The sequence below is a fragment of the Pezoporus occidentalis genome, unplaced genomic scaffold (genome assembly GCF_034315485.1).
Source record: "Pezoporus occidentalis ecotype Australia unplaced genomic scaffold, CSIRO_AGI_Poc_V1 ctg66, whole genome shotgun sequence".
Lineage (NCBI taxonomy): Eukaryota > Metazoa > Chordata > Aves > Psittaciformes > Psittacidae > Pezoporus > Pezoporus occidentalis.
In genome coordinates this window covers 1,773,707-1,801,115 of record NW_026916009.1, presented here as the reverse complement: position 1 = coordinate 1,801,115, position 27,409 = coordinate 1,773,707, and the positions used below count along the sequence as shown (strand labels likewise).

The 27,409-nt window shown below is 38.9% G+C and overlaps 1 protein-coding gene and 1 long non-coding RNA gene across 6 annotated transcripts in view; both read left to right on the top strand.

Annotated features, from left to right (window-relative positions):
- The first annotated feature begins 2,082 nt into the window (after window positions 1-2,082).
- Window positions 2,083-3,109, top strand: LOC134175123 (uncharacterized). Its single transcript, XR_009968901.1, has 2 exons — window positions 2,083-2,168; window positions 2,855-3,109. It is a non-coding gene; the product is annotated as an uncharacterized LOC134175123 (long non-coding RNA).
- A 5,264-nt stretch (window positions 3,110-8,373) lies between these two features.
- Window positions 8,374-27,409, top strand: part of NBEAL1 (neurobeachin like 1) — a 79,318-nt gene continuing 60,282 nt past the window's right edge. For 3 of the 5 annotated variants that reach the window (XR_009968902.1, XM_062640644.1, XM_062640642.1), the window contains exons 1-3: window positions 8,374-8,523; window positions 9,013-9,310; window positions 25,429-25,520. Coding sequence is in view for 4 of the 5 variants with exons in the window: in XM_062640644.1 (XP_062496628.1) it covers window positions 9,260-9,310; window positions 25,429-25,520 (143 nt within the window). In the remaining variant the exon portion in view is untranslated. The remainder of the gene's footprint in view (window positions 8,524-9,012; window positions 9,311-25,428; window positions 25,521-27,409) is intronic. The other 2 variants (XM_062640645.1, XM_062640643.1) reach the window with 1 other exon arrangement.

Here is a 27,409-nt window from a genome sequence, read left to right as displayed (position 1 = left end):
ATAAGTTTCCTAAAGAAAGCCTATATTGTCCTTGGAAACTTTCAAATGCCAAAACATTTACGCATAAGAAATCTTTTGGCTTTATTTTTCTGTCTTTCTAGTTTCCCTTTGAGTTTGTCAGATGCTGAAAGAGACCTAAAATTTATATAATCTTAGACTAAGATGTACAGGAAAATAAGTTTTAAGTACTCTATCCCCCAAAATGTAACAAATATCACCAAACAATGCCACTGAATTTAAGTTTTTCTTACTCAGTTTTACTGCTGTTAAGATACAGCTGCCCAACATGACCCAGAGTGCTTAATGATTAACTTGGGTTATGCATAACAGTCTTGTTTTGTTGCTGTATCATTAAGAGAGGTGAAAGCTTCAGTGTAATCCAGCTGTAGGAAAATTATTTCTTCCCTTTTCTGCATTCTACATTACAGAAGATTCCTAGGAGCCCAGGACAGGGTGCAGGAGATGGGCAAAAGTTGAATGGCTGTGTGATACACAGAAGTCATCCATGAAGCTTTCAGTCAAAGAGCAATTTGGGTTTCACTTTCTCCAAATGCTAAAAAAACTTGTCATAAAACTGCTGACAGGCTATTTCCAGCATGAAATCATCATGATGAGAGATGCCCCCCACTTCCCAGAGTCCCAAAGGGATATCCACCTGTCATTTGTAGTAATAGACAAATGAAAACACCACTGACTGTCTGTTCATCCTATAGAAAATGAACATAAAGGCTTTGCTAGTCTTTGGGCCTGGTACAAGTGTCCCTATGGATCTTTCAGGTCTTTGGATTGTTTTGTACAATCTATGCAAACAAAGCCAGCTTTCAAATACTTTCCAGTGTGACAGGGTTACTTTTGTTTTATTGCAGATCACTTTCTTTGATGACAGAGTCTTTAAGGGCTGCTCCTGTGAAGCCCCACAGTCCAGCCACACCTGCGTGCCCACCTCAACCATTGTAACTCTACCGCAATGGAAAATGGCTGCTGGATGATGCATGCATGTCCCAGCTACATAGGCCACCAGTACTTCTGAGACGATGGGATGGGCTTCAATGACTCCATTAAGTCTTGTATCATTACAGGAGTTCTCCATGCCATCTCCATGTATGCTACTGCCTATATTGGAATCAGAGCACTACACGCCATTTTGACAACTCTGGCACAAGTAACAACTTCCCCAGACACCTCTGTGTTAGAAGGAGGGCAATAGAAAGGACACTTACAAAGTTCACCTAATGGGGTTTAGATTCCCAAAGAGGTAAATAAGTCAGTTAGGATTCCCAATCAAATGATGGCTGATTAGTGCTTGCTAGGGGGCAGATGAGGAGTATATCTATTATATTATATATATAAAACCACTTTGGCTATACATGATCTAAACAAAGAAGTTTAGTACAGAGTTGAGAACTAAGCATCTCCATACCCCAGTCAACGTTTTTCTTTCAAGGTAGGCAAAGATAGTGACTATACTACTACAGAGGCAACTTGACACATCCCATTGTAGAAACACCACCATGTATTTGAGATGCAAATGAATGCATGTTTGCCTCATGATAGATTTTTCTGAAGAATTCAGCACATCATAAATCTGTGTTTTTTCTTCTAGACTCATTCCCTGGAAAAGTTTTACTAAGAGGGAAAAGGTTGCCAAGATGTGAAATATTTCAGTACTCTCACATAAGGCTAAGGGTCTGAGATTTGGCCCAGGAATAGCCTTCATGCTGGAATGAATCCTTCCAAAATTCATGCAAAATTAAGTTCACCCATGTTGTAACCTTTATGTACAACTCAGTTTGCTTGTCCAGTAGAAGCTTCATAAACCATCACAGCAAGTTTCCAAATACATTCCATCTGCATAAGATAATGCAGCTATTGTTTTCACTGACATGCAGTTCTGGGTTTCACTTAGTTAAGCCAAGTTCTGGATCGAAGTGCTGAAAGCTAGTGCAAGCACTTGTGTCCTTTCAAGCTGTAGAGGGAAAGAGTCAAAGATGATGAGGGTGAGAACAAGATGAACTGAAGGGAAGTTGACTTGGGAGGCTCCTGGGAAGAGACTAAGGAGCTATTTACCACAATTTTCTGGGTGCAGAGACCACTCATCAAGGCCATAAAGTGTTAGTTTCTCTAGGAGGAGGCTGTGAGAAACTATCAAAAGCCTTGGAAAGATCCAGGTAGACAATGTCCACTACGCACCTCACATCAAACAAGCAGGCTACTTGGTCATAGAAAGTGATACTAAAGTGGTGTTGGGCTCACTTGTGGTAGGTTTTTGTTTGGTTGGGGTTTTTTTGTTTGCTTTTTTAAAGCAATTAAGGTGTTGGTCTTTGTACAGCAGCAGTAATCTTGTGTCTATACAACTGCACTTGAACACCTGCAGAAACTGTGTTGAGCATTAGCAAGAAGTATTTTTCTACATCAGATCTTAGCTGTGCTACATACAAGAGTCAGAGACAGTCTTCAAACAGTTTATCATCTTAGAGGAAAAGCAGAGAAAAACCTGCCACCTAAGGCTCCCTTTTCTTGCAATGCTTTTAGCTTTTGATTTAAAATCCACCAGTCAGTCCTGACTATAGTGGGCTTCAGAGCCTGTATGCTTGCTTTACTCGTAGGACTAATTCCCCAGAAGTCAGAGGAAATGAGCTGGTAACACCCAAGCTCAGAGAAAACCTGCATCTAAATTGCCAAACTAAATTTTTATTTGCAGTCTCAGATAATTTAAAAATAGCATCTTTGAAGGTAAGTATTATTTCAGACCTTAGAGGAAAAAATGGAAAACATTCATTTATGATAACAAAAATCAAAAAATCCACCTGTCACTGATTCCATGGGACAAATCCTACACTTTAATTTATTATAGGGTGTACCCTGCATCTTGAATGTCCCCATGAAAGCAATGTCCTTCTCCAAAGTAGTTCTCCTGTGAATAGGTTGGTAAACTCACAGTCACAGTATCCTCATGGAGATATTGCATACCAAACCTGCATCTGTGACACTAGATGACTTAAGAAAAAGCAAAGCATTTACAGTATTTACCATGTTTATTAATTAGAATTATCTCTGTCAACTACTATTTGTAGTGTTACAGATATCAAAATAAATCTCTCAATAGCTTGTTCACTTTGTGATAATAGAGTCCTGGGGTCCAGTAGTTCCTGTTGCCACTTAGCATTAAGTCCAGAGTCCTGCACAGGATTGAATGGCTCCTATTTCCAGCTCACGGCCTACACTATGCTCTTTTGTTTAGCCAGGACCTCACACTGTCTGTAGTCATGAACTCATGTTGACCCTCAGCATCACAGAGAAGTAGGAGCTTTCTCTAATGTCTGGGGTTAAAAACCAGAAGAGAGACCCATTATGTTAAAGAGTCTACAATTCATTCAGTGTGCAAGTGGCCCCCGCCCAAATCTCACACATACTTTTAAGGGCACACTGTTGTTGACATAACTTTGCAGGATCTTTAAAACTCTGTTTGCATGTCTCACAACACTAGCCATCATTCAGGTCTCTATACTTTGCCTGTGTCAGGAGTAAGCTAGCAGAGTCCCTGTAGGATTCACAAGGACACAGGGAATGGCACACCCTCAGTTTCACATCCCACTCAAAAGCAGGCACTGTGCTGCAACCAACATCTAACTTCTGGGAGGCCACAGTTCTAACATTTTGCAAGAGCCCCAGCAAGGTTGGAACAGTCTAGCAGTGGTCGGAGCTTTCTTAAGCCCAATTCCCTTCAGTTATTTCCCTTCATTTGCATTCTTCCCCACACAAAGAGGAGTTAGGCCCCAAGTTGCTATAGCATCCATTCTCAGGACATGCTTATGTCAGCTGAGAGGGAATTAAGTACAGACAGATCATCAGAGACTACCAACACCTACACATCTTTAAACCTTGCTTGCTGCCATGTTAGGTTTTTTTTCTCTCCTGATACAGATTGCTTTGAGGAGTCATGCTGTAGATTCAAATCTGCTGAGCTCTGCAACATAATGAAAGCATTTTGTTAAACAGCTTCTTAACTAAAGCACTACCATTTGAAGTCCAAGTACAGTAACTTCACTGATCACTGGCCATAAAACAGTGACGAGTAAGGGCTTACTTTGAGTGAAAAGTGAGTTTGGTGAAGGAAGGAGAACACTTTCACAACGCAAATTTGTGCACTAACAATTGATATCTTTGACAATCTGCAAAACAAAGACAGCTATACCATGAGGTTGGAACTAGATGATCTTAAAGTCCTTTCCAAGTCTAACTATTCTATGATTCTATAGCGTGAGTCTACACGTGCTAGCTCTAGCATAGATAACCTAAATGACAGCAGAGGAAAGGGGCAGTTCTAAGCCTTAACACCCATCCATGAATCTTTACTGGCTATTACAACCTGTAAGAACCTAAGCAGACAAAAGCATATTATTTAATTAGGCTGGAAGAATCTTTAATGTGTACCTTAAACAAGAACATTCCTAGCACAGCTGCAAACCTAAAGCCTCTGCTAAGGGAGCCTATGTTATAGAAAAGCAGCATAAGAGATCCTGGGCCTTTTACAGCAGGGGATTCATTATCATGAAGGCCCCCCTTGGAAACAAGCTGAAAGGACAAAGAACAACAAAAACACTCACCATGGTCCCAGGCTACCCTGGGCTAAATTCCTTCCTGAATTTGAGTCTGGTTAATGGTTTAACCCTGCATATATGAAACAGAGCAGCCAGGGGCCAAAGGGGCTTAATGCTATTAGAGAGACCATCACCTCCCAGCTTTAGCTCTGGCCAGTCTCCAACACTTTGAAAGAAAGCAACTAAAATGCCTAGATATCAGCTTATGTGTCAAGGGGCAAACAAATTCCTTCCCATTTCCAAATTTTGCAAGCAGCTAACAAGCCCTGAGCTGCCCAGGGTACAATGTGAATATGGTGACAGAACGAAGAATAAACACCAATTAAGTGTGCTGCCTTACCTAATAGAATAATTGCACACTCATTTTGTGCAATCACAGTCAGAGAAACTCAAGGCAAGCTGATCCTGTGCTACCCTCTGCAAAACACCATCTCAGAGGCTGTAGCATCTTGCAAGGGCCAACTTCTTCCTTTCTACTAGCCCACCAAATGCAGTCTCAGGTTAATTAGGTTTGAATGGCTAGAAACTCGTATATACAAAGCCCTACTTCTTTACATACCCAAGAGGTATTTTGATAGTGGGAGTTTTAAACACAGCTGCGAAGGCCACTTGCTTACTTGGAATGTACAGACTACACCTTGCTTCTGTACAAGGGTCTGTTTGTATAGGAAGGTGGAAGAATTGAGAGGCAGGTTCAATTCTAAGCATAATTCAGGTCCTCATTGTTAGTAAACAAAGCATTAGCCCCAAGACATCAAGAAAAACCTCAGATAAAAGCTTTGCCATTGATGTACCCCAGCATGATTTTTGCTGCTCCTGGGCATGATCTCAGTAGAAGCCTTACAGTCAAACAACATGTTTCAGAGTATCTGAAAGTCAGATACAGATTTGTATCTGTTTCATTACCTCCTATGAGAAATAAGTATAACTTAACAAAAGCTTTACTATAAAGTGTGGGTTTTTTCCTGCCACTTCAGAGGTCCCTGATCTCAAAGCTGCAATCCAATGCAGTCCACTCCTTTATTGAGTCTTTCCTTAACGTCAAACTCATGCTTTCTCCCTATTCACACCCTTCTCTGTAACCTTTCTGTTACCTGAACTTGCTGACTGACAAGTTCATAGCAAGATTAAATTACTAATATGCAGCCACTGAAAAGAGATAAAGTACAAAACCACAAATAATGTACAACATATGAAAAACAACCAGTGCTGTAAACAGACAGCTACCACAAGACAGCAGCTAAGGGACAATGAAATACAAATGAACACTGCCTACCTGGCTATTTAAGATCCATGAAACAACTGATACATAGTTATGGAAGAAAAGATGATGAAAAGTTAGGTAATTAGTTTTCATTGCTAGACCAGTTCATACACAGTCACACTTTAAAGTACCCATACATAGCTAGTAATGCTTTTTTTTACATCCTCCTTCCATTCTTTGACTCCCGCATCCTTAGCTGAATCTTTATCACAGTAAGCATATGGAATTATAATTTCACTCTGAGTTATACTACACCTGTAGGGACAGAGCTGTAGTTCACCTTTCCCCACTAACCTCTCTTTGTTGCTCATATTTACATACAAGAAAGAACTCAATGAATACTGCCTGTTTATCTATACTGACAGGGAAATATTAAACTTGTCCTATACCTGGCAACACAGACATCTAAAAGTCATCATAACAATTCTACAGTGAGCAAGCTGTTTAAAGAAATACCTTTGGAAGATCAGATCAGTGGACTACTCACCCTGGATGCTGCTGGAACAGGCTATACATGTTTTACTCTCCCTCCAGAGCACCTATAAAAGGCAAGAACTATCTACACAAGCAGCAGCAATTGTTTAAGCCCACTAGGATAACTACGTCATTACAATTCCAGCAGAGTAGGAAATGGCTGGTTTATACTCTGTGAGCATCCCAATTAGGTAGGCAGCAGCACTTAAGAAGGAAGGAGTCTCCCATCTCTATCAGTAGGTGGTTTTTGTTGTTTTAGTGGAGTCTACTGTCGGACTTCTTTATGTGGGAGCACCTCCTAGCACTGGTAAAAGCTAATAATGCAAGAATACTGAGCTGTATTTCAAGGAAGGATTGGTGGTTTTGCATGGTTTTGATTGGGCCTGACTTTTTCAATGGGAGCAAATTGTAAGAGAAGTTTGAAATAAAGACTGTTGTTTTAGCATAGGAAAGGCTATAAGAAGGTGTGATAGGTAAAATATAACTCAAAAAGTATGGTACAAAGAGTGTCCTTTTTCCATATTACTATGGAGAGGACAAATAATATTTGAATTTGCTTCAAAGGTGATACAGGCTGGCTGTTAGGGAGAACCTCCTAGCAGTTAACTTGAGCCCTGAGATAAGTCCCTCAAGAAGGAGGCAGAATCTTTTCTGTTCCTGGAGGAACAGGGTGCTTTAAGCTTAGCAGGTCCTGCCCTGGGACTGAGCTTGCCTCTGAGCTCCTATTTTTTTCTTAATGGAAAAAATCATGTTGCAGCCTTAAGCCAGGAGACCATGGTGGCTAGCAGTAAGTACCACAGCACGTGTCTCACACAACTAAAAATATTACAGACTCCTTTTTGTCAGTGTCTCTCCATTCGTGCTAGGAATTATGTTTAGACACTGCAGTAAAAGATATTTCTCCCACTATCACAATACTGATCTAGATCATACAACACCAAGCACACATTAGCCCTTAAATTTCTCCAGGGAAAGTTCACTCATCTAAAAACAAAGCGGTATCGCAGGGACCAATATCAGACTATCTCTGGGCTTTTGGTGACATTTCTCCATCCCTAGCAATTTTTCGTACAGCAGGCAGTACAATGACATTGCACAGTCAATGCCTTTGCAAAGGACTTTCAAAACTCATGTGAAATCATTGCAGTGGTGCGGAAATCCCCTGCAAAGGAATCGACAGCGCAATGAATGCTTCATCACCTGATGCGGAGCAGGGCTGTGTTCAGAGGTTTCAGGGCCTCACAGCAACCTGGAGGAGAAGGCTCAGGCCTCCTTAAATCTCCTTCTCCCTTAATTGGAGCCTGACACAGCATTAATTTCCCTCCCCACTTTCCAAGGGAGGCCTGTTCCCTGGCAAGCCGTGCTAGAAGGATCCTACTACTGAGTGAGCAGAGCAGGAGGAAAAGTCCCTTGCTGGAGCACTGTGCCTTCGGGAGGGTCAGTGCGCTACCCACACGTTTGAGAAGAGCAACACCAGCAAGCTGAAGAATCTTTTCACATTCCTCCTTTAGAAATCTGACTTTATTTTAGGAGTGTTTTCTTAGTTCTACTCAAGCTCTGCATACGAGGTACAGACTTTAAAGCAGTAGCAGGTTGTATGTGCATACATGTCCACACTCAGGCTACGGAGGCAGGCCTCTCTGGACTGTGTGCAAAACACATGTACGTGCTTCCTCAGCTTTACTGCCTACAAAGCAACGCGGACGTTTCCTGAGGTGTTCGGTCTCGCAAGGACTGGGAATGCCGATCCTTTTACAGGCAAGGAGACCCCTCGGGCAGGAGAGGGTCGCGTCACCTTACGGGGACCGCCTGCTCCTCGGGTGAAGTGGAGTGTGCTGAGCATGGCTCTGCCAACACAGCTATCGCAGCTTCCACAGCGGCCCCAGTCCACCCCACAGGCCTCCCCCTGTCCAGCCAGCGGCCCCGACCTTCGGCGCTCCGCCGGCGCTGGCGGTACTGCCCCTGCCCGAAGCCAAGATGGCGCTCGCGGCCTCCCCGCCCCTCGGCAGCGGCCCGGGGCGTGTGCCGGAATGCGGGCGGGGCGGGCGATGTGGCGACGTCCGGCCCCCTCCGCCGTCCGGCTGCCGCTCGGCATTGCCCGGCCGCCGCCCGCAGTGGCCCGGGAAGGCTGCGGGGAGAGAGGCCGCGGTAGCGCGGTGGGAGCTGCGGGAGGCTGAGGGCGCGGTAGGTGGCGGCACGGGGCAGCTGCTTTCGCTCGGGAGCGGGCGGCGGGGCAGCACGGGGCCCTGCGGGGAGCGAAGAGGCCGCGGGCAGCGTCTCTTCCTAGGCATCCCTCAGGCTGCGGGAGACGACTCTGCCTGGGCCCGCCGGGCTCCGAGGCCGCTGCGGAGTCCGGGCCTGGGGCGAGCAGGGCAGCGGTTGTCACTGACGGGCTGGGGCTCAGGCGTGCAGGCGGCTTCCGTCCCCTCCGGGCATTACCATAGCCGCCTCAGAGCTCCCCCGGGACAGCTGCCCTGCTGCTTCCCTGCAGGAAAGAAGAAAGCGTCACGGAGATCAGAAACCAGAGTTCTCCGTCGTAGGGGTGGTAATGTCAGACACGAAAACGATGCGAACTGCCGCCGCGTAATTCCCGAGGTCGTCTGTGGGCTTTAAGTGCGGATTTGTTATTTCCTTCCTCCACCAAAGGCCTGAAGGGTATGTTTTCACTTTCAGAGGTTAAAACCGAAGAGGCGCTGGCGAAGAACGGACATGCTTGACCCCTGCCTGCAGTTGCCTGTGTTGTGCTACGTTTTTTACCCGATAAGGAGAGACTGAGACGCTGTTATTTTCATCTTTGATTCTTCGGGTTATGATATAACTGTAATAATAAAGTCAGGTCTACGGAAAAAGCACCTGGGAACCGAGCATGGTAGGATCTTGAACAAAAGTAGCTGCTATCGCGAAAAGAGCAAGGGAAGGAATGGCATCCCGAGAGAGGCTGTATGAGCTTTGGATGCTTTATTGCAATAAGGTAAATATTTGGGGGAGGGTTGTTTGTCTATTTCCTCTTCTGTTTGGAAGTCAGGTATTTAAAATGTTTCTGTAACATTTTTTAGCCTGTTATTATTTTTTTTTTTCCTCACAAATTGCATAGACTTGTCTGGCTTCTGTAAGGATATAACTGCAGACTATATCCAGCTAATATTCTTAGACTGCATCTAACCTTATCTCTTATTTGCCCTTAAGGTTGGGCTTTTTTGTGTGTGCGGTGTGAATTGCACAGTGTTTGCGGCTCAGTTTAAGCAGTTATTCTAGGTATATCTTTTAACTATGTGAATGCATATGTTCACATCATTCTTTGTACGGCTGTGGCATTAAAATATATTCATTCAGTGCTGTCTGGTACTTAGCTTTATACTTTTTGTGTGAAGCTCCAGTTTCTTTTAAACTATATTAGTGAAAGCCATCCCAAAGAGCAGATTTATCAAGTTACTTGCAAGTCTTCCTTTGCTGGTTATCATCAGAACATTTAAGTATTCCATTAATAATAATGAATTTCCTTCATCTGGCAAGACTGTTATTAAAATTCTGTCCTGTTTCCATTTGCATTTTATAGCGTAAAGCAATTGATATGTTTAAAGAACAGAGCCTAATTGCTTCTGGGTTGCCGAGTATGTGCACAAATTGGATTGCAGATGATCTGAATAGATATCTGTAAAATAAAAACCATACAAAAAATGACTCTAAAGGCAGGGGAAAGGACTGGCCTACTGTCATATAGGCACTCAGTGGCAAGGCTAGCTTTTGGTGGCCTTAATCACTGGGTTTGTTTTGCTTTTTCTCTTTGCAGTCTCATGCTTCATAGGTATCTCAGTTCCTTTAACTTTTCAAACCAGTAGGACACCAAGGGTAAAACAGACATTCTCTTGTTCTTCTTCCCAGTTCATTTCTACAGAAGGCCTATCTTGAGAGCATAAAATGTTAGAATTTAAGTACATGCAGTCTGAACAAGTGCATAAAGCAGTGGATGGAGATTGCACAAAGCAGTTTTAATTGTAGCTTTTCTTAATTTTTGTGTGTGAGTTTGCAACCCTAATGCTCTAGATGTTAAAAATAAAACTAGTGCAAACATAATAGCATGGTATGACTTCTTGCTGCTACCAGTGTGGGTGGTCTGTTGGGTTGAAACGTATTTGCATAGATGTTTGCCTTTTAAACTAACGTAGTACTGCCAATGGTAGTAGGAAATAGCCTAGCACTGGAGGACATGGATGTTTTGCCAGTGAGTTCATCGATGTGAGAAGAGCAAAGACACTTGGAACAGACTCCCAAGAATCCAGGCTTTCCTTTGCTTTGGGAGACAGGGCTGCAGAAATGAGCCAAATGAGCCAAGCTCTGAATTTCTTTACCCAGCCGGTCTATGTCTCTTTCCTCCCTAGTTCTTTATAAAATTTTTGTTTGTCTTACACCTTCTCATCCTTTGCCGGAACCTTTCATTCAGATTGTATGCTTTCCATCTTCATATTGTCCTCTTACTAGCAGGAAGCTTGCATAAATAAAGGAGTACTAGTTAAAATGTGTGCTTTGTGTGCTTTAGATCACTTAGAGGACGTTCAGTTTCTCTATGGGAATGCTGTGTACTGACTCAGTCAGCTCTTGGGTAATGGAGAATGGCATATTGAAAGTATCTTTTTTATATACTTAGCCTATATGAGCTGTTGGTGATGTTTTTTTAGCCTTTTTTTCCCAGAGCCATATGTTAAAGGCACAATTAATGGGTTCATATGTTGGTAAGGACTAGGTTTTAAGTAGCAAAGTGTGTATGTATATGTATATAAATATATATATATATAAACCCTAACTGTCAAAATTTGAAGGCAACTAGAGTAACTCTGAAAGAGGAATCTTCACTTCTTCAAAACATGCTGGACACAAAACTGGTTTTTCTTTCTCTCAACTGGTTTACCTCATTCTGCTTGGGGCAGGCATCCAGCATAAGTGTTTTATCTTGGATTAAGTTTGTGGAAGTTAGGAGCAACTGAAGAAGCTAGGTCTGAGGATGTAAAATGTTGTAAAGCCTTAATGTAAATTAGATTGTTCAGTTATATATTGAAAACATCTGTGTGCTATACTTTGTTCTCCATGGAGCATCTAGCGTAAGATGACAGGATATAGTGGTTTAAGAAGTTCCTTATACCTGGGACTGCCCAGTGAAGCATATCCTGTATGTTGCACTGTCGTGACTTTGTGGCTGACATCCTGGGAAGGAAGAAAGCTAGGCAATTCCTCCCAACTACAATAACTGCTGGAGAGTCACGGTTGAGTAAGGTGGGAATTTGTTGTGCCACAAATACCAAGTATGTGGTTTTAGCTTTTGCAGCCTTGCTAGCTAAAGAAACTGTGAAATCCAACCTCCTTTTTTTTTGTGATGCTTCATATTGTTGCTAAAAAAATAGACTTGTTTGCTTTGCCTTTTTTAGATAAGTGGGTCCTTCATGGTAGTATGTTAAATATAGCACTCTGTGCTACAGCAGCAGGGTTTTTCATGACTTCAGAGTGATGGGTAATTCTGTGTTACTATCTAACTTTCTATCCGAGGTCAGGACTCTTGTTCTTTGTGATCACCTAACATCTCTGGCAGCATCAGGTGTCAGCCACACCTATTAATTTTGTGCAAAGTAACATTAGGAGGGCATTTCTCTGTTTTCGTTGCCTCTTCTGCAGTTCAGCTTGTTTGGGCAGACAGCAGCATGTAGCTGGGATCGCTGCAGAAGCGGTCTTTGGATGACACTGTGTATGAGGTGGTTTCTTTTTCTTTTTTTTTTTTTTTTAAGGTCATGTTTGTGTGGCTGAAAAAGTTCATTTTTAGTTGGTATTCACTTGTGTTTCTTCTGGCGGTTTCTCATCTAAGGTTGAGGTTTGGTTTTGGATTTATATTTTTTAGCTTTTGTTCCCCTAAAAGCTATCCTGTAGGGCAGTTGCTGCAAAGTGGCATATTACAATCTGCTGTTTAAGGTGTTTAATCATGCTACACATGATTTATGCATGGAAGCAGTTTAAAAATTCATTAAACTTAGTGAAATTGTGATACAATTGGGGTTGTATCACAGCACTGTATTGTTGATAGTCTGAGCTGTTAATGCTTTAGTTTTGTTTGGTTTGTTTTTTCTTTTAAATGGTGATGTCAAATTTTTTGCAAAGAAAGCATTGTTAAGGATGCAACTTGCATGTTTTTTGGTGCTTTTCAAATGTTTTTTGTTCTATTTTTCCTGTTCAATTATCTGTTAAGGTACAGTGCTGTTACTTGAATACTGATGTGGATGTAAGCTACTCTCCCCTCATCCAAATGTAGGAGTGTGGTGTCTTTTAAGATAATTGAATTATATGTAGAGCAGGTAACACAGGTCCTTTCTAGAAGGACTAGACTAAAAGGACTAAAACTTTTCCTAGTGGTAGAAGTCACTAGAAAAAGTTTTCTGCAGTAGGCTAGGTAGACGATAGTAATATCAAGCATATTGACCGTCAGTTGAAAGCCTTCAATAGTCTACACAGAAGCCTGAAACATTTCTCATGAAAGTGCATACGCAGCAGATACCTGAAAAGGCTTTACTAACATAAATGTACAGCAGAAGAGCTCTCTTAGTGGAACTGAAGTAGTCTGGGGAAAGGACTTGCTTTCGTGTGTATCTGTGACCTTTTCATGTTCATGTGACTGAAGTGATCTCTACCAGTTTTGCCGTGTAGCCTTAGACCAGCATAGCTGTAACAATATTACTATTGTAATATTAGTTGATTAAGCTTTTCTTAGATGTTAAGTATGTATCCATATACCAAAATAATCCTTTGAAGTAACCATTACTGCAGATTTAAATTAAAGAGGTTCAATTTCTATTTTATCTGTAAGATTTTTAACTGTGTGTATTTTATCTGCAGTTGTTCCGGTAGGTGTTTCAGACTCTTGGGCATAAAGCATGTCAGGATTTCTGATATTAATTATTTTACTTGGAAAGTGATCAGATACCCTTTTGTATGGAAAGAGATTTTCTCCTCAATCAAAAAAGAAGGAAAGAAAAAAAATCCCCAATTGCCTTAAAAGTGGGGTTTCAAAGGCGTAAGGGCGAAGGGGTGGTTCATCAGTTTATATTAAATAATGTGAGTTTTTGCTTGTAAGGGGTTTTTAACTTTTGTCCCTGTATAAAATTGGAGAGTATTTGTAAATAAGCTAAAAAAGCTTATGATCAGATCAGCTTATAGACATGATTATTGTAGGGCTGCTTCAAGTAATATGATTGAACTGAATTTGTTCACCTAAATGATATAGTAGTTGTGTTTCTCAAAGAAATGTGGTTTTAGCAAAATTAGGATCAGTTATGGTGAAGCACATGTAATTCAACAAGAATATAATCTTTGACATGAAACTGTGAGCCTCGTGTGAAACACTGACCTTTGCATCCCAAATATGATCTCATCTTGACTTGGCTTGCACTTGTTTTCTTTCTTGTGCAACTGCTAATTTGTCAACGATTCATCTTGCATAACTATATATTGCCTTTGTTATGCTAGATAAAGAAGTATTCAATTTACAGCTAGATGAATACTTGAGCAAACAAAGTGTTCAGTAAAAGTGGTTTCTTGTAAGTCACAATTATCATGTAAATTCATGCCTCTGTTAAAACTTGTGAATGAAGATTTATTAAACAATTGCTGTGTCAAAATAACTTTTCTGCCCATAGTTTTAAGTAAATCCCTGTATTCTGAGGGAGTGTAATTTGTAAAAGAGCATGTCACAAGTCACAGGTGGCCATGTGTTGGTGAAATATCTTTGTCTTTATTTACTAGATGCTGAACTAAGAATGGATATAGGTAAACAAGAACAGTTGCACTTCAGTTCTGAATTTACTGTCTGCTATTTACAGAGCTGTCTCATAGCTCAAGAACTAACACAATTCTGATATCTACAAACATAGAACTTTTCATATAAATAACTGATGTATATATGAGACATCAGTCTCTTAACTTGTAGTAGCCACTACCTTCCTTAATTGTGGACAAGGGACGACCTTGTGCTGATGGTTGTTCAGACACAGAACAGCAACTCTGCCACAAAGAATGCAGACTTCAGGTTGAAATGAGACAGCAGATAAATCTAAGAGACAGAGATGTAAGAAAACCATCATATTCTGAAAGCTACATAGAAACTATTTTTTATTCTTACCATCCTATAGCATCTTTGGCAATACCTATATGTAGCTGCTACTTTTAGGTAAAGAAGTATCTGAGGTTTGTCCAGGCTTTGTTTCTTAAGATTCGGGGTTTTACTGGTGTTCAGCATGAGACTGAAATTCCTACATGTCCACAGGTTTGTGGATTAGTGAGAAACTAAGTGGAATTAATGAGAAACATCAGTTCTGAACATACCAACAAATGTATTCCAGATCAAGTTTTTATAGAAGTGAAAGAATCTAATGGCTGTTAAATGGAATGATTTATCATAAAGCTAGAAACACAGGCTGTTGGTTCTGAGTGTTGATGTACTAATATTAGAGTGAATTTAACAAACACAAGGCTGTTGTGTGGTATCTGAGCTCTGGCACTTTTAATTTGGTCATGTGGTTCAGATCCAGGGATAGCATGTGTTCTGATAAAAAAATGTTGGAGAACCAACTCAAATGTGCAGTATGTTTGTGCTGTAATATGGAAACGGGAGAAAGGCTTGCCAGCTGCCTGTTGAACAGCATTGTAGTTTAATGCCTGAATCCCAATTTGTCAGTGGGTACTGTTAAAATATTTACAGGCTTCAGAAAGGTTAACCAGCTGTTACTGAAGAGAGAAGAGCTTCTTTAATTACTGAGCTTTTCTTGATGAAAGAAATATACGTAATGAAAACCACCAAAACATGCACATGTCTCAACAGTACAGATAAACATCTTATTTTTAAAAGAAATCATTTGTTCTGCTAACTTTTCCAATTTATCTTCTAGTAAGTGTGAGGCTGCAGCAGAGAATGGGAGATATGATGGAAACACCAAGAAATTAAAACTGTATTTTAGTGATTTTTTTTTTTTTTTTTTCTCTCACCATAAATGCTGTTTTAAGTTGGACATCTCACTAAGGCTCCCCTGTGCATCTGTAAATCTAAACATTAGCTCTTAGATTTATGTACTCATAAATATTTGTGTGTTGATGTTTCCTCTGATATTTAGAGCATTTATGACAATCTGTTTCTCTGATTTATGGTTGAGGATTGCATGTATAGTAAGCATTAGGAGTAAGTGGCATTAAATAATTGTTTGACCATTGAGTAACACAGCTAACTATGGCTAAGTAAAATTAGGAATTAAATTTAAGTGTAAGAATAGCTAGTTATACCAGTATCTAAAAGCAGAGCATATTTTAAAACAAAATAAAATAAATTAATGGCTAAGTACTACTTTTACATAGTACAAAGAGAGCATAAAATCAAAGCAGATGCTAAACCTTTAATTATTCAATAGGTAGCAGTTAGGCATAGGAAATACACTTTAAATAACTATTTTGAGTAATTTTGGCTTTTAAACTGAAGTTGGGGGAATAGGGATGAATCCAAATATTTGAGGGCATATTCCTGAAATCTGAATTAAAACAGTGAATGAATTTGCATTTAATTATTAATGTAGGGAGAATTGGTACTCTTTGTCTTGTCAGTTGTCATTCACCAGAACCTGACTGAGAGCCTGAAGGAGTATCACATAAGACATCTAAAAAAAATAATAAAGAAGTGAAATCAGAGGTTGGAAAGGTTTGGAAAAAAGGATTTAACATTAATGCCAGAAAAATCTATTAAAAGCAAAGTAAAAATGAAGTGGTTTGAGTCAGATTCCGTCAATAAGATAGCATGATTATTCTGTTAGTATTAGTAATAAATAATAATTCTAGGAAAACATTGCACCTTCATATGGCTTACGGCCAGTTTTCACTTTCAATATGGAAGGAGAATTTAGGAACCAAAACAATTTTAAAAGTTATTGACACTGCTTTTCCTAAAAGCATCATGCAGTAAGAGTAAATGCTTGGCTTCTGTGGAAGAGTGGTGGAAACGTTAACTGACAGTATATGTGGGGTATCAGCTCAGAGTTTCCAGTGACATAATCTTAGTTTTGTAGAAAGTGGTTATGTTAGGTGCGGGCTGCTTGTAAGTCGCCTTACCAGCTCTGTCAGTGAATGATTGTGTAATGCACTTACCTATGCGAAAGTTGGTATTCATTTACATGTGCTTTTGCTGAATTTAGGACTAGCTGGAATGGACAGTTTTCTTGATAAATGGCTGAAGCTTCATGGGGTGTGTAGGCTAAATGTTTGAGCATGTTCTGAGAAGCAAGGAGAGAAAAGGTTTTATTTGATGTTCCATAATTTAGTTAAAAAACAAACCAAACCAAACCAGTTTTTGTTTAGATATGTAATGTTCACGTCCTTTCAAGGGCAAACTTGGAATTGGGGAGAGAAAATACCATGATGAGAAGAATAGTCCTTTAATAGCTGTTGTGTATAAATTAAAGCTCTTGGAAATAAAGCAGGATATAAAGACAGTGGTGTTATTTGCCAAAATCTGACCTCAATATCTATGTGTGCTAATCATTTAAATCTGTACTGACAGAAGTGCAAGGGATACTAAACAGCAGTTGAACAAGTAACACAAATTCTGCTATGCCCAGTTTTGGAGTCTGATTTTTTTTTTTTTTTTTTTTTTAAGGGGCTTTTGAAAAATGTGCTTAGGTGAGGTGTTTTTATACCTTCACAGTACAGTTCAGCTGCCTGGTGAGGCTGAGAAGACAAAACCAGTGAAATTAATAGCTAAAGAAAGAAAAACTTGCTTTAGTTAAATTTGGTGTATGGTCATCTTATAACACTTTGAAACAAATACGGGTGACTTTTTGGCAAGCTGTACACAAATTCTCTGCCTTTATCTGCTGAAACACTTGACAATATTTGGCTGTTGGTTGGGTGAAATAATAGTCTGGTTTTACTGTTGTAGCACCATTCCCCTTCCTTTCAGTTTGTGTTAAGCTTCTACATCACACAAAGTTAGAAACTTGATGGTGCATAAGCAGTCTTCGTGTGTGTTGTAGCTAAAACTTGGCCCATTTCTCATGTAAAACAGCAACATAACTTCGAGTTTCAGAGCAATCAAGTGTTAAACTCTAAACCTCCCCTAAACTATAGTTTGAATTTTCATTAAGTTTAGGTTGTTCTTGGCACTGTAGACTTTTGACATCATGTGATTTTAGTTTTCTTGGAGTTAAGATACTTCTTGTTCCCTTAGGCATAAAATTCAGCTTCCAGATTTTACTACTGTTGGTTTGTTATTTCAACTTTGATGGAAAAAGTGAATGTTAATAGAATATAATATTCCTGGTAAGTGCCCTGTGCAGTAGCGTTTAAAAGGCTGAAATACTATGTATCGGGTTGTACCTGGAACTTGCCAAGTGGCACTTTATATCAAATGTGAAGACATTGAAATTAGATTAACTAGATTCATCCTATGGGTGGCATCAGTCACGTGCCAGTTCCAAGCTACAAGGCTGTAATTGTGTTGTCATTGAAAAACAACAGCAAAAAAGGAGCAAGAGAGAAAAATAGAGGCTTTCCTTCCATTTTAGTAATAAAACTAGTTTTGTTTTCCCTGTTTTGTTGGGGAGTTGAAGTAGAAAGGAAATCAAATAACAGCTCTCACATAATGGGCTTTTACTTTAACCTAGGGCCTTAATGGAAGATTAGGGGAAGATTATAATTATTTTCCTCGCTTTGAAAAGAGAGAAAGTATATTGATTTTGACTTCTGATGTTTGTGAGTTAAATTTTATAGTGATTGACAGCTATAGGCTTTTTTTTTGGTATAAATCTGTATGCCAAATGGAGATTTTAAACTTGCCCCAAAATAGTTGTTTCTATTGTTGTTTCACTGCAACTCGCACTTACAAAGCGAAACACATCCCCCTTTTTCTTTTAATTCCAGAAATGGAGCAGAAGGCTTGTGTGAATTTTGGAAAAGGATGTTTATAATGACTTGCTGGGAGCCTTCCTTCTTTTGGATCAACAGCTGATTCAGAAATTAGTATTGCGGTCAAAGGGAAAAGTTGTGCCCAAAGGTGTTTCCCTTGACAATTAGAATTGATTGAATTTGTCAAGGCAATTTAGCCAGTTTCAGGCAGTTTATCATGAAAGCTTTTATTAATTCTAACTCTGTTGTTGCTATAATGAGGCTTTTCAGGTTTTATTTTGGCATTTTACAGATTTTAAAGGTTCATGAAAAGTATAAACACTTTGGCATATTTTGGAACAAAGGCTCCTAGGAGATTTTATGCTGAAAATGTTGCTTTTTATGTCTGAAAACATGAAGAGGAAAAAGCTCCCTTAAAGGAAACCTTGTAATCCCTCAACAAAGAGTTTATTTCAGTGTTGAGAAATGATCAACCGTTCTGTATTATGCAGACTATTTCAGTTAGTTTTAGTACTATTAAACTCACTGGTGATCTAAGTGCAGTAGTATTTGATGTTTAATTTCCTGATGTCATTTTTGATAGGTCTAATTCAGCCTTAACACCAAGGAATTGTTCTTATTTTAAATATAATGCTTGGGGGTGGGGAATTAGTTACCGGAATACTAGTGCCAGTGAGATTTCATGGTAGTGCTTCTAAACTGAAATCCACTTTGAAGGTTGACTGACTGCTATGCACAGTAGTCAGACCAGGCTGGCTTTTTGATGTTAAATTTAACGACTTCAAACAACTGTCTTGTTAAACAAGTCGATCTTGTCTCCCTGTCTGACTCTGAACTGCTCTGCAGGGAATTTTTGCCTTTGGAGCATGGAATGTGATGCTGCAAATAGCCTCGGGTGGGTCCAGCTTTTGTTTTAACAACTAATACTTCCTGGATGTGGCTATAAAAATTGTATTGAGCTTTGCTCTTCCAGTTGTGTCTGTTTGCTTGGAGTGTTAGTAGGGCTGGAAGTTATGGTTAAATCTAAAAGCAGCACTTATACTGATTTGAAACCTTGGGTGAATGTGCTGCCTGTATTCTACAGGTGCGGGTCTAAACACTTTCAGTGGGAGGATTTCAATGCCAGTTTTGTGTAAGATGTTTTTGTTTAACTTAGCTGTAAGAATTAAAAACTGTCTGGCTTGTTACGAGTTTTAAAAATGTGATTATTGGTGCAAAAAATTCCTGTTGACCGTCTTGTATAAGCAAATAGTTACGGGGCGGGGGGGGGAGACAGGACATTTCTTTGTGAATCATTTCATCCGTCTTCATAAAGAGTAGAGAAAGCTATTATAATTTCTAGATAATTTAGTACATCAAAGACAAGAGCCTGTCCAAAGTTAATGTAGTTTTTGCTTATAGTTTCTTTTTACTTCATTGCCTTAGAGAATGTTGTATCTTTCAGAAAGGTGTTAGACTAAACTTCTCTGCTATTGGCTTTGGTTCAGTGTAGCTAAACTTAAAGTTGGTGTTAGCATTGAGAGCTCGTTTCTCAGTTCCACCAAGTCTAAGGGTAGCCTTGCTAGAGTTTATATATTGCAACTGTTAAAATGTAGACTTCCTGGAAAATTTGATAATGTTTGGCAGTGTTTAGCCACAGTATTGCTATCCATACTGTACACTAAGAGACATATTTTATTTAGCAATTTTTTTTTTTAACTTTCTAGTGTAGTATTAACTGTGTTAGTTAAGAAAAAAACAACAAATGAACCAGCCTCTCCTGGATGTATTTTATGACGATTTTTAGGTTTGTTTTTTCTTTTTTTTCATGTTGTTGTGCTTTTTTGAGTGTGGGTTTTTTTTTTTGTTTGTTTGCTTTTTTGGGAGGAGGTAGGGGGAAAGGGGTGTTCCTATTAGGAGCGCAATACTAATTGGGCCTGGCAGCCTTTCCAAATGTAAAGGACTATGACACCTATTATGGTGCCAAGAGGATGTTATAAAAATGGAGGCTTAAAGGCTGGTAGTTCAGGGTTTTTTGTTTGGTTTTGGGTGTGTTTTGTTTAAGAAAACCAGAAGTATTTAAGGAAAGGCAGAACAAGGAAGTATTTTCACTTTTAGGTGCTCTGATCTACATTTGATTTAATAGGCTTAAAATATTTTTTTCTTTCATTACTGCAGGTGAATAACTGTTGCTATGGCAGTTTCACAGACATTTATTACAATGTGTTGAGCTCGGATGCCTAAGCTTAGGCTCTTCGGACTTGTGGATATCAATTACAGGACTGTTTACCTTTTAAATTATTTATTTATTTATTTTAGATTTGCACGTATCCTTACAACGACACTCTCTTAAAATAGCCCTGTCAAAACTCTGGTTGTTTCAGTTTATTGTTTTGAAGAGAAATAGTAAAATGGCTAAACTAAGTTGGATTTTTAGCTTCTTGGAATTTTAATCCTTGTGGAAATTATCTTCCAGAAGTATTAAGGCATGCAGTCTCCATATATGAATTATTATTCAAATAAGATAAAGAAATTTGTTTTGAATTTACCAAATGGCATAAGGCAAGTTTCACATAAAATAAATGAAAAGTTTAGGCTTGTGGCTTAGAAGGCAGCAAGGTTTAGAAAATCAACATTTTCTTATCTTCTTCTAGTGATTGGAAACCTGTAACTGGTGACAGGTGTTTTATTACCACATTTAGCTTCTTTCTGCTTTTACTGCTTTGCACAAATCAAATGTTTCCTTTGCATTTCTTGCTGATCTCATAAGGCATGTCTGCAGACTGTGTGTGGAAGGGCTGGGAAAGAGCACCAACCTAAAATTGGTTTATCCCAGTTTATCCTTGTGGTGTATTATAAAAACGTATATTGGTTTGTACCAAAAAGGATGGTATGTCTTCAACCAGCACTACAGAAAACACCTTGGATCTGTTGTCTGGGGTATGGGTTGCAGCTACTAGTCTGCAGAATGACAACAAAGGGAAATTATGAAAGTGGGGAATCAGGTTTCCACAGGTTTCATGGCTTTTACTGATAAGGCATCTGAGCATTTAAGATGCCTTACTATGGTCTGGCTAAGTTATTGCTTCCTTAGGAGGACTTCAGATACAATGGAGTAGCTAACAATTTATAGAGTATCAATTGGAGCTGGGGTTGCTGTTCAGACATCTGTTAGTAGCAACATAGATCTGTAGTATTGTGGTACACATGGAATGCTATCTTCTGCCATGTGGTAACACAGATACTTGTTGGATTGCAGCATATACTGGCTCGGAAAATTGATCTGGCATTGAAGAACACAAATATGTTCATGTTGAAATTAGGTCAATTTGTGTTCTGCTGTTAATGTGCTTTACCATTTCTGTCATGGGAAAAAAGAGAATAGTTGAAAAAGTGGGTAGGGAGGGAACTCAGTTGATTCTAAAATCCACTGAATGTAAACTTCATATTAGATGGCAGCAGCTGACCTCAAAAAAAAGTTCAGTTCAAGATAAAGGTGCTGGGTAGGATAATTGCGGTGTACATGGTGCAGGAAGCAGCTGATACCCATTACTACTGTCTGGTTTAATTCTGAAATTATAAATGTAAACCAATATAAAAAGTCAGTTTTTATCCTCAACCAACGCTCTTCTGGTTTAGGAAAGTATAAGATGCATCTGAAACACTCTAGGCTGGTCTTCATAAAGGTGTGTGTTTAGCTATGTTTTAGGAATGGACGTATTTGTATACTTTGCCATGGGTAACATGTACCATTGTAAGTTTCCTTTCTTAAAACTGCTTCAGTAAAATTTAAATTTCTTGTAGCTTTCCACAGGTGACTGGTGCGTCGGATCTGGGCTGATTGCTGCTAATAAAGAAAACAGAAAACCTGGGCCAGATTCAAAGTTTGAAAGCTGATTTTAACTGAAGTTTCTAACATCTTTGAAATAATTTATGTGTCTGTAGCAAACCTGTTGAATATTGGGTCATTTTTTCCTGGAATGATGTACTCTTAGTTTGTAAGTCTCCATATTTGTTTCTGGAAAGGTGGCATTCTTCTATTAGGTGGTTTATAATGGAGATTTATTTATTAGTGTTTCTTATGTTGCTAAGCGATCTTGTTTGCTTTTTCACCTTGATAATTTTGTTATTCTTTTTTTTTTTTTTTTTTCCCAAGTGCTATTGCCTGGATGTGCATCCCTAGATTTGACTCAGAATGAGTCAACTGTTGTGTAAGCAATTTGCTACTGGCACATTCCAGTAGTTTTACCTTGTAATTTGATATCAAAGCTTGATTATTTTAATAGCTCGGAATAATATGTATTTAATAGGCTGGCAGGGGATTGAGGTACAAGGGAGTTAAATATTGTGCTGCAAGTAATGATCAAACAATACTACAGTTCTTGGTTTTTACCAGAATTGGGAGGAGTTCAGTGGTAAAGTGAATTGAGTAGTATGTGCGCTACAGGTAAGCAAAAACATTTAGCCTTTTATAACATCAGTGCCCTGTTCTTGCCATCTACATAATTGCTTTCTATTGCATATTTTGTCTGCCAGTCTTCTCTCTTGCACTAACAGTCTTGCAAAGGCATTATAGTTTAAGGGTAAGGAGGCTTAATTTAATCTTAAACTTGAAGTTGATTTAGGCTATATTATTAAAAATGAGCAAGCAGGCATTTAATCTAATTTTGTCTTTTGTCCTCCCATTCCTCTCCTCTCATTCACAGTCTTTTGTTAATGCAATTTTAAGTCTCATAATGACATTATTTGCACAACTTCCTTCATGATACGCGACCAAGAAAATCTGACTTTTCCTACAAAAGTTTATTGTCAACAGCTAGTTGCGAGCCTTACCTGTGGTAACAAATTTAGTTTGGGAATATGAATAGGATCAATTTAGTAATTCATGTTACATTTCAAGGAGAACTTGCTCATGCCAAGAAAAAGCTGTTTGTTCAACAGGTAAAAGTCAAATATGTTCAGTTTTGCACATTATCATTAGGGACATGAACCATGCATATGGCAAAATTGCTGTTGGTTACTTTGCTATGGATGGTATTGTTTTGTCCTCTGTAGCCTGAGCTATACTGTAATTGGTAAAATATCCTGGTTTTCCTCATCTTTATGATGCTGTGAAATAGTTTGTATGTGGCTAAAGTAACTTGCTGTGAATTACAAGAATGCTAAAGCTTTAAATATGAAACAGTTTTTTAAAAGCTTTAGTGTCGGCAGACAACATCTGCTACTTTGAGCCCATTCTTTTTAGGTATTAGTAAGTCTTACCTCTTGCCCATTTTTTAGTTTGATTTTCAAGGTGTTTTATCTCTGAATAATTAATGAATATTCTGTACTCACCTGATTGAAATAATCTGTCTAATTCTGTGGAGGTGGCTTGGAAGCATTGAATTTATACTCTATCTCAAAGCTTGCTTCATTCTGTAGGTTGTGGTTGCATCCCGAAGGCAGTTACTAGGTGTGTGTCTAAGATAACTGTTTGGTAGTTCTATACCTATTAAGCATGAGGACAAGGCTACACTGCACTTACAGGGCATAATATTTTTTTGACAAATTTTTGACAGAAAAGGAGTGGTGACTTAAAAAAACGAAAGGGAATAAAGCGGAGATGAGGAAGAAAGAATATGAATGAGGGAGAAACTGGGACTAATGTGGAAGAAGGAAAAATAAGACAATTAGAAAAAATAAACAAGAATATGCGTTAAAGGCAGTGAAAGCAAATAGGTATGTATCTAGCTGAGGGTTTTATTTGACAGCTGTTGTCACAGTATCTGAACGCATTTCATATATAATTAATAGTGATAGTGAGGTAAATTGTGTCAGGGTATCTTTGACACTTCTTGCTTAAGTTAGGAGTGATCTTTGAGAGTATGGGGAAGGGTGAAGTCTAGTATGAGAAAGGGATTCCCATGTCTTCAAAGATGTGGGAAGATGCTCTGAGAAGAATTTTGCAGCACTTCAGATTCTGGATTCCCATTTTTATTTTATTCTGCATGCCTTCCCCTCCAGAGGCTCCTTTGTACTGCCAATTTTGCACTGACAGTACTCTGTCGGACAGTCTGTCTTGGCAACTCTTTCTGTTAGCTTGATATAGCCCCAGAATACTGTGTGTGTTAATTATTCAGAGGTTAATCTTTGGTCTTAACACTGAAGGGAAATAATTGGCTATTAGGGAGTATCTGTGGTAACATAAAGGCAACAAGCAAAAAGAAGGAGATACAGAAAAGGGAAACGAGAAGGATGAACGAAAAGAAGCCTTTTGCAAATTTTTATAAAATTTGGAGCATATCAGAAGCAATTTAAAATCTGTAATGCTTCAGGCAAATATTTGAAAGTTATTTTGAAGATTATTTATAACATAGAATGTGGGACTGCATGGTGTGTATTAATGGCTGTGACTGTACAGTCCTTGAGGAGGAATACGTTACCTGTGGTCTGGCAGCTTGCTTTTGAAAATTAAGCAGCTTGACTTCTAAAATGACACTATCTCAAATGGCATGTTTTGACAGAGTTTTCCTGTGATGACTTGCAGTGGTCTAGTATCTACCCTCCCTTCTGTCAATGGTGCCCAGCCCTGAGGAACTGCTGGTCATGAACAGAGTCTGTGTACTCTACAAAGAACAACTAGGAAGTCTAAATTTAAATTCTTATCTTGTTTTGTAGATATTTGGTATACAAGTCACAAGTTCTGCGTTGTCTCTTGGAACACTCAGTCTGGCTCTGATCTGCTGCTAGCTGCCATATTGATCAATGGCTGAAGCAAAAAGCAAATTATTTTGTGATTAGGATTGTCATTGGAGTTCTTAATTTTATAAACCATAAAGAATGTGGTGTACTAACATTTATGCTATCTAGACTAGAATATACTAGTAATTTTGTAAACCTGATATGTATTACTCTGGAGAGTATGTAAAGATTGGCTGTGTGTAGGGGAGAAGCTAAAATGCTTTGGTTGGCACTGGTACCAGGAAGTAGAAACACATGAACTAATGAATACATTAAAATGTCACATCAGCACCACATGGCTGAGAATTTAAAAGGACACTGGGTTTTAAATTTTAATTCTGAAAATCTGCATATTCCCTCCTTTCTCCCATTGAAAAGCATTAAAGGAAAGCTTTCCATTCAAGTTAGTTTTTCAGAGTTGTTGACAGATTTTCCTGAGGGCAATATTGCTTAACATTCTCTTCTTATTTGCAGAAAGATCCAGATTACCTGAAGCTGTGGCTGGATAGCTTTGTTTCTAGCTATGAACAGTTTCTGGATGTGGACTTCGAGAAGCTGCCAACTCGGTATGTAGAATTACAGACCCATTCATCTTTGATACCTGAAACAGACCTGGCTGAGAGCCCAGTCTTGTTCAATGTCAATACTACCTTTAAACAAAAGAAAGACTTTTCAGTTGTTGAGTGGCACTCCCATTCTTTTGAAGGTCAAATCGGGAAGGGAATGATGAAACTAGGCAAATACTGGTATTTGCATTATATCAGGAGATGTCATGAGTATTCACTTGCTCTTGCTCATAGAAATATTGTTCCTTGTGCATGTTTTTAAATAAGTATTCATTAAATGTTGCATATAAAATACTGTTAGTCAGTGTTAGTGCTTGGTATCTGTACAGCAGTGACTGAAGAGAAGTAAAATGTAGGTAAAGGGTTTGTAATTTTATTTCAGGGATTGCTTTAAAAGTAAGGATGAGATGAAATGCTTAGCTAAGATATCAGAATCTTTCATTGAAAACCTTTTAAATATGTACAGATGATACGCTTTAAAGTGGTTTCTTTATAATCATGAAGACTTCAGTTCAGGGCAAGAATATTGCTGACTTCAGTCATGTTGCTTACCACAAGTTCTCAGAGATAATCTTGAGGTGGTATTGAAGTCTAATTTCATAGTTCCGTATTTAGTATTTTGAATTCACTCTGTTCTGAGGGTTGTGTTTTGAAGACTAACTTTGCAAATGAGGAATAGAAACTTAGGCACTGGATGTTTTCTCTTGCTTTTGAGATGCTTGCATGAGCTAAGGGTTTTAAGGAAGAACAAAAGCTGTGGAATTCAGAAATCATGAGAAGTGGTGTCAGTATTATAGCTGATACAGCTACTGGTGTTTGAACGCAAAGAATGGCTCTCCCTGCATGATGGCTGCCGTCCAAGCCCTGTTGAAATCAATGGAAATTCTTTAATGGACTTTGGATCAGATCCTGTTTGAAGTGTGATAGCCTCTACTGTTAACAAGGAAATAAAGAATGTTGCATCTGGATCTTGGTGAATAAAAACTGGGCTTTTATTGGGTCTTTGTATTATACGGATGTAAAATATATAGTGCAATTACCAAGAAGCAAGACCTTCAACTTAATTCTGTACTCTTTCTTAAAATCTGTTTTGTTTGCAGTGTCAAAAATGCATCTTACTGTGTTAAAGAAAAAGGTTTATCCTTTGGCACAGGTTATCTTTAACATACTACTTAATGTTGGAATCTGAACAATGCAAGAGAAGAATGCCTTGGTACTTTAAAGTTCTCAAGAGTTCTTTTGTTTCTTTCTGTTGATGTTTTTTGAGTTTTGGGTTTTGTTTTTTTTAGTGATTTTTTTTACAGCAACTTAAAAAAAAAACACATGAAGCTTAGTTGTGCAGAACAATAGCAGCATCTTTGTTGTGCTAAATGATGGCTTAGTGAGCATAAAAATAGTGTATTTTTCTGAGGTTAATGACAGGATTAGTGATTTAGGCTGGAAGAATAGGCCCATGTGGATTTAGACTCATTTGTGTAACAAATGTAGAGAAGGCCTATCAAAACAATACAGGGATGAAGGCAGATCAGTCCTGTGCTTTTATGGCTGTAATAAAAATTACACTTTTTGAGAGCAGATATTAGGATTAACAAATAATTGCAGTTTCTGCCCTTATTGGCATTTATGAGATAACCAGGTGTGTGAGAAGTGGCATCTTTCTGGAGTTTGTCAATTTATATTGCAGGCATTTGCATTGTGGAACTGATATTACTAAGCCCACAGAAAAGAAGTAGGTCAGTGTGGAACCAACAAATACTGATTTCCAGTGAGTCTTTTCTTTGGGTCATAGGAACCTGTAGACTCGAGCAACTCCAGTAAAACCAAGTTATTGAATAAGTAGTTCTGTCTTTTGATATTGGAAATAATGCATAATGCTAGTAAATGAGAAA